Source organism: Ciconia boyciana, chromosome 30, assembly GCF_034638445.1.
Source record: "Ciconia boyciana chromosome 30, ASM3463844v1, whole genome shotgun sequence".
Lineage (NCBI taxonomy): Eukaryota > Metazoa > Chordata > Aves > Ciconiiformes > Ciconiidae > Ciconia > Ciconia boyciana.
Window position 1 is genome coordinate 1,047,500 of NC_132963.1, and position 16,899 is coordinate 1,064,398.

The 16,899-nt window shown below is 71.1% G+C and overlaps 1 protein-coding gene and 1 long non-coding RNA gene across 3 annotated transcripts in view; both read right to left on the reverse strand.

Annotated features, from left to right (window-relative positions):
* The window catches only part of KMT2B (lysine methyltransferase 2B), a 51,200-nt gene that overhangs the window by 18,266 nt on the left and 16,035 nt on the right, over window positions 1–16,899 (reverse strand). Inside the window, 6 exon segments of the mRNA XM_072848173.1 lie at window positions 8–86; window positions 567–687; window positions 2,807–2,965; window positions 5,055–5,192; window positions 15,285–15,395; window positions 16,134–16,229. Coding sequence (XP_072704274.1) covers window positions 8–86; window positions 567–687; window positions 2,807–2,965; window positions 5,055–5,192; window positions 15,285–15,395; window positions 16,134–16,229 — 704 coding nt within the window.
* On the reverse strand, window positions 9,928–14,184 carry LOC140644960 (uncharacterized). 2 transcript variants are annotated; one of them, XR_012039873.1, is made up of 6 exons: window positions 14,048–14,184; window positions 12,790–12,917; window positions 12,075–12,165; window positions 10,862–10,946; window positions 10,597–10,676; window positions 9,928–10,022 (listed from the first exon to the last, which is right to left on the reverse strand). It is a non-coding gene; the product is annotated as an uncharacterized lncRNA (long non-coding RNA). The 2 variants fall into 2 exon arrangements; XR_012039872.1 differs by having other exon boundaries at window positions 10,862–10,949.

Genomic DNA, 16,899 nt, shown 5'->3' on the forward strand with positions numbered 1-16,899 from the left:
TGCTCACTGGTAGCCCACTGGGAAGAGCCGCCCGTCGCACTCCGACAGCTCCGTCAGGGCCCCCAGGCTGTCGATGCGGATGGAGCCTGCGCCCCCGTCAGCACCCATGGGTGCTGCTGGCACCCCCTGCCCCCAGACCCCTGGGTGCCCCCACCCCCCATGGGCACCCCAACCCCCCAAGACCCCCCAACCCCCTGGGTGCCCCCACCCCCCAGACCCCCCAAACCCACCCATGGCCCCCAAAACCCTCTGCCCCCCCAGACTCCCTGGGTGCCCCCACCCCCCAAACCCACCCATGCCCCCCGAGGCCCCTGGGTGCCCCAAAACCCCCAGGTGCCCCCAACCCCCCTAACACCCCCCAAACCCCTGGGTGCCCCCAGCACCCTAAAAACCCCTGGGTGCCCCCCACCCCACCCCCCCACCCCCTCAACCCCCTCCCCCAAACCCCCCAAACCCCCAAAAACCCCTCAAACCCCTGTGGGTGCCCCCAACCCCGAATGCCCCAAACCACCCCCTGGGTGCCCCCCACCCCGACCCCCCCCCCAAATTTTGGGTGCCCCCCTCACCGATCATCATGTTGACGGCCTCGGGCTCCAGCCCCCCCAGGAACTTGCGCTTGAGGCTGATCCCCCCAAAATCCACGAACACCCGGCGCAGCACCGCGAAGCCCTCGTCCCGCACCAGCTCCTGCGCGGCACCCATGGGTGCTCCCCCTGCACCCGCACCCCCTCAGGACCCCAGGACCCCCAAACCCCCCAAACCCCCCGGACCCCAAACCCCCCCAGGTACCCAGGGACCCCCAGCACCCCGTGATCCTCCTAGGAACCCCCAAAACCACACCGGCTCCTGCACAGCACCCATGGGTGCTCCCCTCACACCCCGCACCCCCCTCAGGACCCCCGGGACCCCCAAACCCCCGGACCCCCCCGGACCCCCCAGGACCCAGGGACCCCCAGCACCCCGCCATCCTCCTAGGAACCCCAAACTACACCAGCTCCTGCACAGCACCCATGGGTGCTCCCCCTCACACCCCCCACCACCCCCTCAGGACCCCCCGGGACCCCAAAGCCCCCCAAACCCCCCGGACCCCCCCGGACCCAGGGACCCCCCAGCACCCGTCATCCTCCTAGGAACCCCCAAACTACACCGGCTCCTGCACCCCAGCACCCATGGGTGCTCACGGTGCCCAGCAGGCTGCACCCAGCACCCCCCTGGAGGGACGCGCCGGGACCCCAGGACCCCAAGCCCCAAACCCCCCGGAGCACCCCCAGACCCAGGGACCCCCAGCACCGTGATCCTCGCAGCGCTAGGAACCCCAAAACCACACCGGCTCCTGCACAGCACCCATGGGTGCTCCCCCCTGCACCCCCACCCATGGGTGCCCACCACCAACCCTCTCCCCCATCTCCCCCCTTCCCCCAGACCACCCCCAGCGCCCCCAAACCCCCCACACCCCACCCCCCTCCCCAGCTCATTCCCCCCCCCCACACCCCAGCACCCATGGGTGCCCTCCATCCGACCCACCCATGGGTGGCCCTCCACCCACTCTTCACCTACACCTCCCCACCCCCAACCCTCTCCCCCTTCCCCCAACCCCTCCCAGCGCCCCAAATCCCCCCACCCCCTGCCCCAGCTCCCATTCCCCACACACACCCCAGCACCCATGGGTGCCCTTCCCCCAACCCCACCCATGGGTGTCCTCCATCTGACCCCCACCCATGGGTGTCCTCCACCAACCCTCTCCCCCATCTCCCCCAACCCCTCCCAGCGCCCAAACCCACACCCCCATCCCCCTCCCCAGCTCCCATTCCTCCCCCACCCACCCCAGCACCCATGGGTGCCCTCCCCTAACCCCCACCCCGGGTGCCCTTCCCCCCTAACCCCCACCCATGGGTGTCCTCCACCCATACCCTCTCCCCCATCTCCCCCCAACCCCTCCCAGGCGCCCAAATCCCCCACCCCCCTCCCCAGCTCCCATTCCCCCCCCGCCACACCCCAGCACCCATGGGTGCCACTCCATCCGACCCCCACCCATGGGTGCCACTCCACCCACTCTTCACCTACACCTCCCCACCCCCCAACCCTCTCCCCCTTCCCCCAACCCCTCCCGGCACCCCAAATCCCCCCACCCCCCTCCCCAGCTCCCATTCCACACACACACACACCCCAGCACCCATGGGTGCCCTTCCCCCTAACCCCAGCACCCATGGGTGTCCTCCACCCCAACCCTCTCCCCATCTCCCCCCAACCCCTCCCAGCGCCCCAAATCCCCCACCCCCACCCCCCTCCCCAGCTCCCATTCCTCCCCCACCACCCCAGCACCCATGGGTGCCCTTCCCCCTAACCCATGGGTGCCCTCCACCCACTCTTCACCTACACCTCCCCACCCCCCAACCTCTGGCCCCCCCTTCCCCCCAACCCCTCCCGGGCGCCCCAAATCCCCCACACACCCCCCATCCCCCTCCCCAGCTCCCATTCCCCCCCACCCCAGCACCCATGGGTGCCCTCCCCAACCCCCACCCATGGGTGTCCTCCACCCAACCCTCTCCCCCATCTCCCCCCAGCCCCTCCCAGCGCCCCAAATCCCCCACACCCCCACCCCACTCCCCAGCTCCCATTCCCCCCACCACCAGCACCCATGGGTGCCCTCCATCCTGACCCCACCTTGGGTGTCCTCACCCCAACCCTCTCCCCATCTCCCCCTTCCCCCCAACCCCTCCCAGCGCACCCAAATCCCCCCACACCCCCACCCCTCCTCCCCAGCTCCCATTCCCCCCCGCCCACCCCAGCACCCATGGGTGCTCACGGTGCCGTCCAGCAGGCGGGTGTGGCGCTGGCAGAACACCTTCTTGTCGCGCTGGAAGGCGGCGCGCCGGCGCCGGGCGCACATGAAGTGGTAGTTGGCCAAGCAGGCGGCCAGGCAGCACCCAACCGTCGCCCCGGGGCGCCCGCAGTGCTCGCAGCGCTGGGGGGGGGAGAGCCCCCATGGGTGCTGCTGCACCTCGACGGGGCTGGATGCCCCTCCCCCCCCGCCCCCGAAGCCGTGGGTGGTTCGTGGGACCCCTATGTGAACCCGCAGACCCCCGGATTTGCCCCCCAGACCACCCCCAGCACCCATATGTGCACCCCCAGCACCCATGGGTGCCCCATAGCACCCATATGTGCACCCACAAGTTCCCCCCAGCACCCATAGGTGCCCCCCCAGCAGCCGTGGGTGGTTCGTGGGACCCCTATGTGAACCCGCAGACCCCCGGATTTGCACCCCAGACCACCCCCAGCGCCCATGGGTGCTCCTTAGCACCCATACGTGCACCCGCAAGCGTCCCACAAGTTCCCCCCAGCACCCATAAGTGCCCCCCCAGCAGCCATAGGTGGTTCATAGGACCCCTATGTGAACGCATGAACCCCCAGTTTGCCCCCCAGACCACCCCAGCACCCATGGGTGCCCCTTAGCACCCATATGTGCACCCGCAAGCGTCCCACAAGTTCCCCCCAGCACCCATAGGTGCCCCCAGCAGCCATGGGTGGTTCGTAGGACCCCTATGTGAACCGCAGACCCCGGATTTGCACCCCAGACCCCCCCCAGCGCCCATGGGTGCTCCTTAGCACCCATACGTGCACCCCCAGCACCCCCAAATGTCCCACAAGCTCCCCCAGCACCCATGGGTGCCCCCCAGCACCCACAGCTCCACCCACAGCTCCCCCAGCACCCCAAATGTCCCACAAGCTCCCCCCAGCACCCATGGGTGCCCCTTAGCACCAGCCAGCTCCACCCACAGGTGCCCCCAGCACCCACAGCTCCACCCACAGCCCCCCAGCACCCACGGGCGCCCCTCCGCCTCTAACCCCCCTCCCACCCCCTCTCCCCGCCCCTCCGGTGCCCCTACCCCTCTCCATCCCCCAGCCCAGCCCCCCACCCCCCCGCGGGGTGGTGTCCCCATCCCCAGCACCCATGGGTGCCCCTTAACACCAGACCTACACTCCCCAGCCCCCCAAGCCCACCCCCAGCACCCATGGGTGCCCCCTCAGCACCCATAAACGCACCCCCAGCAAATGTCCCACAAGCTCCCCCAGCACCCATGGGTGCCCCCCAGCACCCACAGCTCCACCCACAGCCCCCAGCACCCATGGGTGCCCCCTCCCGCCCCTAACACCCCCCCCCCCCCTCCGGTGCCCCCTACCCCTCTCCATCCCCACAGAGACCCCACTCACCTGGGGTGGTGTCCCATCCCCCCAGCACCCATGGGTGCCCCAACACCCACAGCTCCACCCTACACTCACAGCCCCCCACCCATAAACACACCCCAGCACCCCAAATGTCCCACAAGCTCCCCCCAGCACCCATGGGTGCCTTAACACCACAGCTACACCACAGAGACCCACCTGCCCCTCCCCTCACCCCCTCCCAGGGTGCTCCCCAGCACCCATGGGTGCCCCCACCAGCTCCACTCACAGCCCCAGCCCAGCACCCATGGGTGCCCCCCAGCACCCATGGGTAAACACACCTACCCAGCACCCCCAAATGTCCCACAAGCTCCCCCAGCACCCATGGGTGCCCTTAACACCACAGCTCCACCCACAGCCCCCAGCACCCCCAAATGTCCCTGGCTCCCCCAGCACCCATGGGTGCCTTAACCCCACAGCTCCACCCACAGCTCCCCCCAGCACCCATGGGTGCCCCCCTCAGCCATAAACACACCCCCAGCACCCAAATGTCCCACAAGCTCCCCCCCCAGCACCCATGGGTGCCCCCTCACACCATAAATGCACCCCCAGCACCCCCAAATGTCTAGCTCCCCCCAGCACCCATGGGTGCCCCTTAGCACCCACAGCTCCACCCACAGCCCCCCCAGCACCCATGGGTGCCCCCTCAGCACCCATAAACGCACCCCCAGCACCCCCAAATGTCCCTAGGCTCCCCCAGCACCCATGGGTGCCCCTCACACCCATAAACACACCCCCAGCACCCCCAAATGTCCCACAAGCTCCCCCCAGCACCCATGGGTGCCCCCAGCACCCACAGCTCCACCCCCCCAGCACCCATGGGTGCTGACCATCTGGCGGCCGCGGGCGACGGCGGCGTGGACGTTGCGCAGGGTGCCGTCGCCCTCCTCGAAGACCTCGGCCGACCAGAGGGCGCAGTTGACGTGGGTCCACTCGTTCTGGCCGATGTAGAGCAGGCGCCCCGCCTCCTGCGGGACCCCCCCTCAGCACCCACGCCCCGGGACCCCCACCCACACCCACCCACCCACCGACACCCAGCGGGGACCCCCACCCACCCACGGACCCCCACACAGGGACGCCAGTGGGGATAAGGGACCCAGGCGGCCGGGACCCCCACCCAGGGACCCCCACCCAGAGACCTGGGACCCCCACCCAGGGACACGAGACCCCCACCCAGGGACCCAGGACCCCCACCCAGGGACCCGGGACCCCCACCCAGGGCACCCAGCAGCTGGGACCCCCACCCAGCGACACCCAGCGGGGACCCCCACCCACCCACGGACCCCCACACAGGGACACCCGGTGGGGATAAGGGACAGGCGGCCGGGACCCCCACCCAGGGACCCGAGACCCCCACCCAGGGACCCCACCCACGGACCCCCACCCAGGGACCCAGGACCCCCACCCAGGGACCCCCACGCAGGGACACGAGACCCCCACCCAGGGACACCACCCAGGGACCACGGGACCCCCACCCACAGACCCGGGACCCCCACCCAGGGCACCCAGCAGCTGGGACCCCCACCCACTGACACCCAACGGGGACCCCACCCACCACGGACCCCCACCCAGGGACCCGAGACCCCCACCCAGCAGGGACCCCCACCCAGGGACCCCCACCCAGGGACCCAGGACCCCCACCCAGGGACCCGAGACCCCCACCCAGGGCACCCAGCAGCTGGGACCCCCACCCACCCACGGACCCCCACACAGGGACACCAGTGGGGATAAGGGACAGGCGGCCGGGACCCCCCACCCAGGGACCCCCCACCCAGAGACCTGGGACCCCCACCCAGGGACACGGACCCCACCCAGGGACCCAGGACCCCCACCCAGGGACCCGAGACCCCCCACCAGGGCACCCAGCAGCTGGGACCCCACCCACTGACACCCAGCGGGACCCCCACCCACAGACCACGGACCCCCACACAGGGACACCAGTGGGGATAAGGGACCCAGGCGGCCGGGACCCCCACCCAGGGACCCAGGACCCCCACCCAGGGACCCCCACCCACGGACCCCCACCCAGGGACCCAGGACCCCCACCCAGGGACCCCCACGCAGACCGAGACCCCCACCCAGGGACACCCACCCAGAGACCCGGGACCCCCACCCACAGGACCCGGGACCCCCACCCAGGGCACCCAGCAGCTGGGACCCCCACCCACTGACACCCACACCGGCAGAACCCCCACCCACCCACGGACCCCACCCAGGGACCCGAGACCCCCCCAGGGACCCCCACCCAGGGACCCCCACCCAGGGACCCAGGACCCCCACCCAGGGACCGGGACCCCCACCCAGGAGCACCCAGCAGCTGGGACCCCCACCCACTGACACCCAGCGGGCCCCACCCACCCACGGACCGCCTTCAGGGACACCAGTGGGGATAAGGGACAGGCGGCGGGACCCCCCACCCAGGGACACGGGCCCCCACCCAGGGACCCCCACCCCACGGACCCCACCCAGGGACCCGGACCCCCACCCAGGGACCCCCACGCAGGGTCACGAGACCCCCACCCAGGGACACCCACCCAGAGCCGGGACCCCCACCCACAGGGACCGGGACCCCCACCCAGGAGCACCCAGCAGCTGGGACCCCACCCACTGACACCCAACGGAGGGACCCCACCCACCCACGGGACCCCACCCAGGGACCGAGCCAGGGACCCCCACCCAGGGACCCCCACCCAGGGACCCAGGACCCCACCCAGGGACCAGGACCCCCACCCAGGAGCACCCAGCAGCTGGGACCCCCACCCACTGACACCCAGCGGGGGCCCCCACCCACCCACGGACCCCACAGGGACACCAGTGGGGATAAGGGACAGGCGGCCGGGACCCCCACCCAGGGTCACGAGAACCCAGGGACCCCCACCCACGGACCCCCACCCAGGGACCCAGGACCCCCACCCAGGGACCCCCACGCAGGGACACGAGACCCCCACCCAGGGACACCCTCCCAGAGACCGGGACCCCCACCCACAGACCCGGGACCCCCACCCAGGGCACCCAGCAGCTGGGACCCCACCCACTGACACCCAACGGGGCCCCCACCCACCCACGGACCCCCACCCAGGGACCGAGACCCCCACCCAGGGACCCCCACCCAGGGACCCCACCCAGGGACCCAGGACCCCCACCCAGGGACCCGGGACCCCCACCCAGGGCACCCAGCAGCTGGGACCCCACCCACCCACGGACCCCCCACACAGGGATGCCGGTGGGGATAAGGGACAGGCGGCCGGGACCCCCACCCAGGGACCGGGACCCCCACCCAGGGCACCCAGCAGCTGGGACCCCCACCCACTGACACCCAACGAGGACCCCACCCACCACGGACCCCCCACCCAGGGACCCGGGAACCCCACCCAGGGACCCCCACCCAGACCCCCCCCCACCCGAGGCACCCAGCATCAAGGACCCCCATGCACCCAGGACCCCTTCGGGACCCCCCACCCAGGGATCCAGTCACCCAGGACCCCCACCCACCCAGGACCCCCCACCCCCGACCCCCACCCACCCCCCGCACCTGGGAGGGGTCCCCACTGCAGGCACAGGGCGCACTGCCGCTCGTCCGCCCCGCCCCCCCCCGCCGCCTTCGGCACCGCGGGCTCCGCCCCCTCGCCGCCTGGGGAGAGGGCCAGCGAGGAGGGGGCCAGCAGAGGAGGAGGGCCAGAAGGGAGAGGGTCAGAGGAAGGGAGGGGTCAGAAGAGGTGGGGAGGGGTCAGAAGGGAGGGAGGGTCAAGAAGAGGAGGGGGGGTCAGAAAGGGTGGGGAGGGGTCAGAGAAGGGGGGGAGGGGTCAAGAGGAGGGGAGGGGTCAAGAAGGGAGGGAGGGGTCAGAGAAGGGGGGGGAGGGGTCAAGAAAGGAGGGGAGGGGTCAGAAGGGGGAGGAGGGGTGGGGGAGGGAGGGTCAGGGAAAGGGTGGGGAGGGGTCAGAAGAGAAGGGAGGGGTCAAAGAAGGGGAGGGGGAGGGAGGGGAGAAAGGGTCAAGAAGGGGAAAGGGGTCAGAAGGGAAGTGGGGGAGGGGGTCAGAAGGGGTGGGGAGGAGGAGGGGTCAGAAAGGGGAGGGGGTCAAGAAAGGGTGGGGAGGGTCGAGGAGGGGTCAAGAAGGGGAGGGGAGAAGGGGAGGGGTCAGGAGGGGAAAGAGAGGAGGGAGGGTCAGAAGGGAGGGGGAGGAGGAGGGTCAGAGAAGGGGAGGGGGTCAGAAGGAGGAGGGGTCAGGGAGGGGTCAGAAGGGGTGGGGGAGGGGTCAGGGGTGGGGGGGGAGGGTCAGAAAGGGGGAGGGGTCAAGAAGGGAGGGAGGGGTCAAGAAGGGTGGGGGAGGGGTCAAGAAGGGGGAGGGGAGGGTCAAGAAGGGGGCAGGGGGATCAGTGGGGGAGGGGTCAAGAAGGGGAGGGGTCAAGAAGGGGAGGGTCAAGAAGGGGAGGAGGGGTCAAGAAGGGGGAGGGGTCAAGAAGGGGAGGGGTCAAGAAGGGGGGAGGGGTCAAGAAAGGAGGAGGAGGGATCAAGAAAGGAGGGAGGGGTCAAGAAAGGAGGGGAGGGGTCAAGAAGGGGGAGGGGTCAAGAAGGGGAGGGATCAAGAGGGGTGGGGGAGGGATCAAGAGGGGTGGGGAGGGATCAAGAGGGGGCAGCAGGGGAGGGGGCCAGCATGGAGGGAGGGGTTAAGAAGGGGGAGGGGTCAAGAAAGGGGAGGGGTCAAGAAGAGGTGCAGGAGGGGCCAAGAGGGGATGGGGAGGGATCAAGAGGGGTGGGGAGGAGTCAGTGGGGAGGGGCCAGCGGGGGACGGGTCAAGAAGGGGGAGGAGTTAAGAAGGGGAGGGGTCAAGAAGGGGAGGGGTCAAGAAGGGGAGGGTCAAGAGGGGTGGGGAGGGATCAGGGTGGGTCAGTGGGGGAGGGGTCAAGAAGGGGAGGGGTCAAGAGGGTGGGGGAGAGGTCAGTGGGGGAGGGTGCAGCAGGGGCAGGGGCCAGCAAGGAGGGGTCAACAGGGGAGGGGTCAGGGTCAGAGGGGTGGGCAGGGGTCAGAGGGGAGGGGTCAGCATGGGGGATGGGAAGGGTCAAGGGGTGCCAGGATCAGCATGGGGAGGGGGAAGCATGGGGAGGGGAGGGGTCAAGAGGGGGAGGGGCCAGCAGGGGAGGGGAGGGTCAAGGGGGGAGGGGAGGGTCAAGGGGGAGGGGGAGGGTCAGCGGGGGAGGGGTCAGCTTTGGGGAACCCCAGGTGACCCCAACACCCCGGGGGAGGGGACCCAGGTGTCTGGGTGCCCCTCCCCCCAAAGGGGACCCAGGTGCCTCCTCCCCCTCCTCCCCCACCAAGAGGACCCTGGCATCCGGCTGCCCCTCCCCTCCCCACGGGCCCTGGGTGCCCCTCACCCCCCGGGGACCCCAACTCCCCCCCCAAGAGGACCCTGGTGTCCAGGTGCCCCTCCCCCCAGGGCACCCAGATCCCCCTCCCCACAGAGCACCCAGGTGCCTCCCCCTCCCAGGTGCCCCTCCCCTCCACAGGGGACCCAGGATCCCCTCCCCCCCGGGCACCCAGATCCCCCTCCCTCCCCGCAGAGCACCCAGCTGCCCCTCCCCTCCCAGGTGCCCCTCCCCTCCCATGTGCCCCTCCCTCCACAGGGGACCCAGGATCCCCTCCCCCCCCAGGGCACCCAGATCCCCCTCCCTCCCCCGCAGAGCACCCCGGTGCCCCTCCCCCCCGCGCCCCTCCCCCGCTCACCGGGGGGCCGGGGCTCCTGGCGCCACTGGGCGTAGGTGTGGTCGGGGGAGGGGGCAGCACCGCGTGGGGCAGCAGCCCGCTGGGGACCCCGTCAGCACCCGCACCCCCAAACCCCCGGGACCCCCCACCCCCCGCACCCCCAAACCCCATGGGACCCCAAAAACCTCCCCGGGACCCCCACCCCCACACACCCCCAAACACCCATGGGACCCCCCAACCCCCCCGCACCCCCAAACCCCCGGACCCCAAAACCCCCGGGACCCCCTGCACCCCCAAACACCCATGGGACCCCCCTGCACCCCCAAAGCCCCCCGGACCCCCAAAACCCCCTGGGACCCCCCAATCCCCCCTGCACCCCCAAACCCCCGGGACCCCCAATCCCCCCCGCACCCCCAAACACCCATGGGACCCCCGGGACCCCCCGCACCCCCAAACCCCCGGGACCCCCAACCCCCCGCACCCCCAAACACCCATGGGACCCCCCTGCACCCCCAAACCCCCCGGGACCCCCAACCCCCCGCACCCCCAAACACCCATGGGACCCCCAACCCCCCCGCACCCCCAAAGCCCCCCGGACCCCCAAACCCCCCAACCCCCCTGCACCCCCAAACACCCATGGGACCCCCCCAAACCCCCCCACCCCCCCCACTCACTTGGGGGGAGCCCCGGTCCCGGGGGGGCGCCACCGTTTGGGGTCCCGGATGTCGAACCAGGGGAAGGCGCCCACCATCAGCTGGGGGAGGGGGGCACCCATGGGTGCTCCGCCACCCCCCACCTGGGTGCCCCCCCCCAAATCCACCCCCTCACCCATCACCTCTTTTATGGGTGCCCCCCCCAATGGGTGCTCCCCCCACACACACCGCGGGTGCCCCCCACGGGTGCCCCCCAGCACCCATGGGTGCCCCCCCCTCCCCGTACCTGGATGAAGAGCTCCCGGGCACCGTCGTCAGGGGGCCCCCGGCCCCCCCCGCAGCAGCACCCCCGCCACGTCCTCGCTGAAGCCCTGCTGCAGCGCACCCGTGGGACCCCACCCAGCGCCCGTGGGACCCCCCGAGTGGGACCCCCGAGTGGGACCCCCCAGCACCCATGGGACCCCCCCCGAGTGGGACCCCCCACAGAACCCGTGGGACCCCACCCAGCGCCCGTGGGACCCCCGAGTGGGACCCCCCTCCGAGTGGGACCCCCCACAGCACCCATGGGACCCCCCTGCGAGTGGGACCCCCACAGCACCCGTGGGACCCCACCCCACAGCACCCATGGGACCCCCCCCCGAGTGGGACCCCCCACAGCACCCATGGGACCCTACCCAGCACCCATGGGACCCCCCGAGTGGGACCCCCCGCGAGTGGGACCCCCCACAGCACCCGTGGGACCCCCCTCAGCACCCATGGGACCCCCCGAGTGTGACCCCACAGCACCCGTGGGACCCCACCCAGCACCCGTGGGACCCCCGAGTGGGACCCCCCCGAGTGGGACCCCCACAGCACCCATGGGACCCCCCCCGAGTGGGACCCCACCCAGCACCCGTGGGACCCCCTGCAAGTGGGACCCCCCACAGCACCCGTGGGACCCCCCGAGTGGGACCCCCCACAGCACCCGTGGGACCCCCTCAGCACCCATAGGACCCCCCCCCCCGAGTGTGACCCCCACCCACCCATGGGACCCCCCACAGCACCCATAGGACCCCACCCAGCACCCGTGGGACCCCCCCCCGAGTGGGACCCCCCACAGCACCCGTGGGACCCCACCCAGCACCCGTGGGACCCCCTGAGTGGGACCCCCCGAGTGGGACCCCCACACAGCACCCGTGGGACCCCCCTGCGAGTGGGACCCCCCGAGTGGGACCCCCCCAGCACCCATGGGACCCCCCCCGAGTGGGACCCCCCACACAGCACCCATAGGACCCCACCCAGCACCCGTGGGACCCCCCGAGTGGGACCCCCCAGCACCCATGGGACCCCCTTGGCACCCCCCATGAACTCAGACCCCCCCCAGCACCCATAGGCCCCCCCCGAGTGGGACCCCCCAGCACCCATGGGACCCCCTTGGCACCCCCCATGAACTCAGACCCCCCCAGCACCCATAGGCCCCCCGAGTGGGACCCCCCCAGCACCCATGGGTGCCCCCTCACCACGGGGCCGTAGTGGCCGCCCTCCAGCAGGGCCCCGACAGCCCCCAGGTCGCAGGGTCCTGGGTGCAGCCTCACCCCCCCCCGGGGGGCACTGGGGGGGGTCAGCACCCCCCACCCATGGGACCCCCAAACGCCTGGGTGCCCCCACCCATGGGTGCCCCAAACACCTGGGCCCCCCCAACCCACGGGTGTGCCCCCACCCATAGGTCGACCAAAAGCCTGGGGTGTGTGTGTCCCCCATGGGTGTCCCCCCCACCCATGGGTGCCCCCTCCCCATGGGTGCCCCCACCCAAGGGTGCCCCCACCCATGGGTGCCCCTGAATATGTGAGCCCCCCACCCAGGCCCCCGAACACCTGGGTCCCCCCCATGGGTGCCCCCAACCACATCCCTCCCCCACCCATGGGTGTGTCCCCCACCACCACCACCGGGTCCCCCCCACCCATGGGTGCCCCTGACCACGTCCCTCCCCCACCCATGGGTGTGGTGTTCCCCCACCCCACCCCCCAGGCCCCCAAACACCTGGGTCCCTCCCCCACCCCGGGTCCCCGCCCCCCCCCCCCATGGGTGCCCCCCACACCCATGGGTGCCCCCAACCAGGTCCCCTCCCCCACCCATGGGTGTGGTGTTCCCCCCCCCCCCGCCCCAAACACCTGGGTCCCTCCCCCACCCCCCGGGTCCCCGCCCCCCCCCCACCCATGGGTGCCCCCGCGGTACCTGGCGGCAGCGGAGCAGGGCGGGGCCGTGGGGGGAGCGCAGGAGCCCCCCCAGCACCCGGCGCAGCGCCCCCTGCAGGGCCCCCCCGGCGCCCTCCCCCGGCGGCACCCGCAGCGCCCAGCTCGCCTCTGGGGGGAGGGGGCGACCCTCAGCACCCGTGGGTGCCCCACGGACACCTAGGGTGCCCCAGAGCCATCTAGGGAGACCTATAGCCCACCCATGGGTGCCCCACAGCCATCTAGGGTGCCCCATAGCCCACCCATGGGTGCCCCACAGCCATCTAGGGTGCCCCATAGCCATCTAGGGAGACCTATAGCCCACCCATGGGTGCCCCACAGCCATCTAGGGTGCCCCATAGCCCACCCATGGGTGCCCCACAGCCATCTAGGGTGCCCCATAGCCATCTAGGGAGACCTATAGCCCACCCATGGGTGCCCCACAGCCATCTAGGGTGCCCCATAGCCCACCCATGGGTGCCCCACAGCCATCTAGGGTGCCCCATAGCCATCTAGGGAGACCTATAGCCCACCCATGGGTGCCCCACAGCCATCTAGGGTGCCCCATAGCCCACCCATGGGTGCCCCACAGCCATCTAGGGTGCCCCATAGCCATCTAGGGAGACCTATAGCCCACCCATGGGTGCCCCACAGCCATCTAGGGTGCCCCATAGCCCACCCATGGGTGCCCCACAGCCATCTAGGGTGCCCCATAGCCATATAGGGAGTCCTATAGCCCACCCATGGGTGCCCCACAGCCATCTAGGGTGCCCCATAGCCCACCCACAGGTACCCCATAGCCATCTAGGGTGCCCCATAGCCCACCCATGGGTGCCCAAAGCCATCTAGGGAGTCCTATAGCCCACCAATGGGTGCCCCACAGCCATCTAGGGTGCCCCACAGCCATCTAGGGTGCCCCATAGCATCTAGGGTGCCCTGTAGTGCACCCATGGGTGACCCACAGCCATCTAGGGTGCCCCATAGCATCTAGGGTGCCCTATAGCCCACCCATGGGTGCCCCATAGTCATCTAGAGTGCCCCATAGCCCACCCATGGCTGCCCCACAGCCCTCTAGGGTGCCCTATAGCCCACCCATAGGTGCCCCACAGCCCTCTACGCTGCCCCATAGCCCACCCATAGGTGCCCCACAGCCATCTAGGGTGCCCCATAGCCCACCCATGGGTGCCCTATAGCCATCTAGGGTGCCCTATAGCCCACCCATGGCTGCCCCACAGCCCACCCCTGGGTGCCCCATAGCCCACCCGTGGGTGCCCCCGCACCGTCCAGGCGCTGGGGGGGGGCGCGGAGGCGGCGGCGGCAGCAGGGGCAGCGGGGGGGTCGCCCCTCGCCTTCCTCCTCCTCCTCCTCTTCCTCCCCCTCCCCCTCCTCCTCCTCCTCCGAGGGCCCCCCGCCCCGCGGGCGCACACCGGGCACCAGCCCCCTGCAACAGACGGGGGGGGAGGGGAGGGGAGGGGGCGTCAGCACCCACAAACTCCCCGGCACCCCCAACCCCCCCAGCACCCCCCAACCCCCAGCACCCTATAGCCACCCCACAGCACCCACAGCCACCCCAGCACCCCATAACTCCTCCAGCACCCATAGCCCCCCAGCACCCTATAGCACCCCAACAGCCCCCAGCGCCCCATAGCACCCTATAGCCCCCTCAGCACCCTGTAGCCACCCCATAGCCACCCCAGCACCCCATAGCACCCCTGACACCCCACAGCAACCTATAGCACCCCCAGCACCCATCGCCCCCGACACCCCCCGCACCCCATAGCCCCCCAGCACCCTATAGCACCCTATAGTTTCCCCATAGCCCCCACAGCACCCATAGTCCCCCAGCACCCCTCAGCACCCTATAGCCCCCCAGCACCCTATAGTCACCCCATAGCCCCCCAGCACCCTATAGCACCCTATAGTCACCCCACAGCACCCATAGCCCTGCTCACACCCTATAGCACCCTATAGCCCCCCAGCACCCTGAGATCACCCCATAGCCCCCCGCACCCTATAGCACCCTATAGTCACCCCACAGCCCCCACAGCACCCATACTCCCCCAGCACCCTGTAGTCACCCCATAGCCCCCCCACCCTATAGCACCCCATAGCCCCCCGCACCCTATAGCACCCCAGAGCCCCCCAGCACCCTGTAGTCGCCCCACAGCCCCCCCATAGCACCCTATAGCACCCCACAGCCCCCCACCCTATAGCACCCTATAGCACCCCATAGCCCCCCAGCACCCTGTAGTCACCCCACAGCCCCCCCACCCTATAGCACCCTATAGCACCCCATAGCCCCCAGCACCCTGTAGTCACCCCACAGCCCCCCCACCCTATAGCACCCTATAGCACCCCATAGCCCCCCAGCACCCTGTAGTCACCCCACAGCCCCCCACCCTATAGCACCCTATAGCACCCCATAGCCCCCCAGCACCCTGTAGTCACCCCACAGCCCCCCACCCTATAGCACCCTATAGCACCCCATAGCCCCCTCACCCGGCCGGCCGAGGCGGGCGCAGGGGGGCAGAGCCCGTCCTGGGGCACCCACTGGTCCCCCCGCCCCGGCGTCGCCCCACAGCTCCGGCAGCGCGCGCACCCCCAGCACAGCTGCGGGGGACGGGGTCAGTGGGTGCCCCCACCCATGGGTGCCCCCCGCCCCCCGCCCCACCCACGGGTGCCCCCACCCCACGCAGCTCCCCCCCAGGGCTGCCCCCCAAATCTGGGTCCTTGCCCTATGGGTGCCCCCCACCCATGGGTGCCCCCACACACACCATGGGTGCCCCCAACCCCATGAGTATCACCCCCATGGGTGCTTCCCTCTGCCCCATGGATGCCCCCCACCCATGGGTGCCCCCATGGGTGCTCCCCCCACACCCCACGGGTCCTCCCCCACCTCATAAGTGTGTGTGTGTCCCTCCCCCCCCATGGGTGCTCCCCTCCCCTCCATGGGTGCTCCCCCACCCATGGGTGCTCCCCCACCCATAGGTGCTCCCCCCCCACCCATAGGTGCTCCCCCACCCCATAAGTGTGTGTGCCTGTGTGTCCCTCCCCCCCATGGGTGCTCCCCCCCCACCCATAGGTGCTCCCCCCACCCCACGGGTGCTCCCCCACCCCATAAGCGTGTGTGTGTGTGTGTCCCTCCCCACCCCCATGGGTGCTCCCCTCCCGAGTGCCCCCCACCCATGGGTGCTCCCCCACCCATAGGTGCTCCCCCCACACACACCCCACGGATCCTCCCCCACCTCATAAGCGTGTGTGTGTGTGTCCCTCCCCCCCCCATGGGTGCTCCCCTCCCCTCCCGGGTGCCCCCCCACCCATGGGTGCCCCCCACCCATGGGTGCTCACCCAGGGGCCCTGGCGGCGGGGGCCGCGGGGGGGGGCGCTGGGCCCCAGGCAGGCGGGGTGGAAGCAGCGGCGGCAGCGGGAGCACTCCAGCAGCGGCTGTGACACCCGCGTCACCGCTGGCCCGGGGGCCCTGCGGTGGCCCCACCCCCACCCCCTCCCCCACATGTCACCCCCTGCCCTCCCCATCCCCCCCGTGTCCCCATCCCCCAATGTCCCCATCCCCCACTTCCCCATCCCCCACCCCTTGTCCCCATCCCCACCCCCCACGTCCCCCTCCCCCACCCCCACATCCCTAATGCCCCCATCCCCCCACATCCCCTATCCCCTCCCCATCTATCCCCACCCCCCAACATCCCCCATCCCCCTCCCCCACATCCCCAATCCTCCCCATATCCCCATCCCCCTCTCCCACCCCCCACCCCAATTCCCCCATATCCCCCTCCCCCACACATCCCCCCATATCCCCATCCCCCATCCCCCACCCCCTCCCCAATGCCCCCCATATCCCCCTCCCCACCCCCCAACTCCAATCCCCCCATATCCCCATCCGCCCCACATCCCCCTCCCCCACCCCCATCGCCCCCATATCCCCTCCCCCACACATCCCCCATATCCCCATCCCCCTGCCCCCACATCCCCCTCCCCCACCCCCATCCCCCTGCCCCCACATCCCCCTCCCCCACCTCCATCCCCCTCTCCCACCGCCCCTCCCCACCCAATCCCCAATGCCCCCATGTCCCCATCCTCCCCCTCCCCCCGCCCCTCC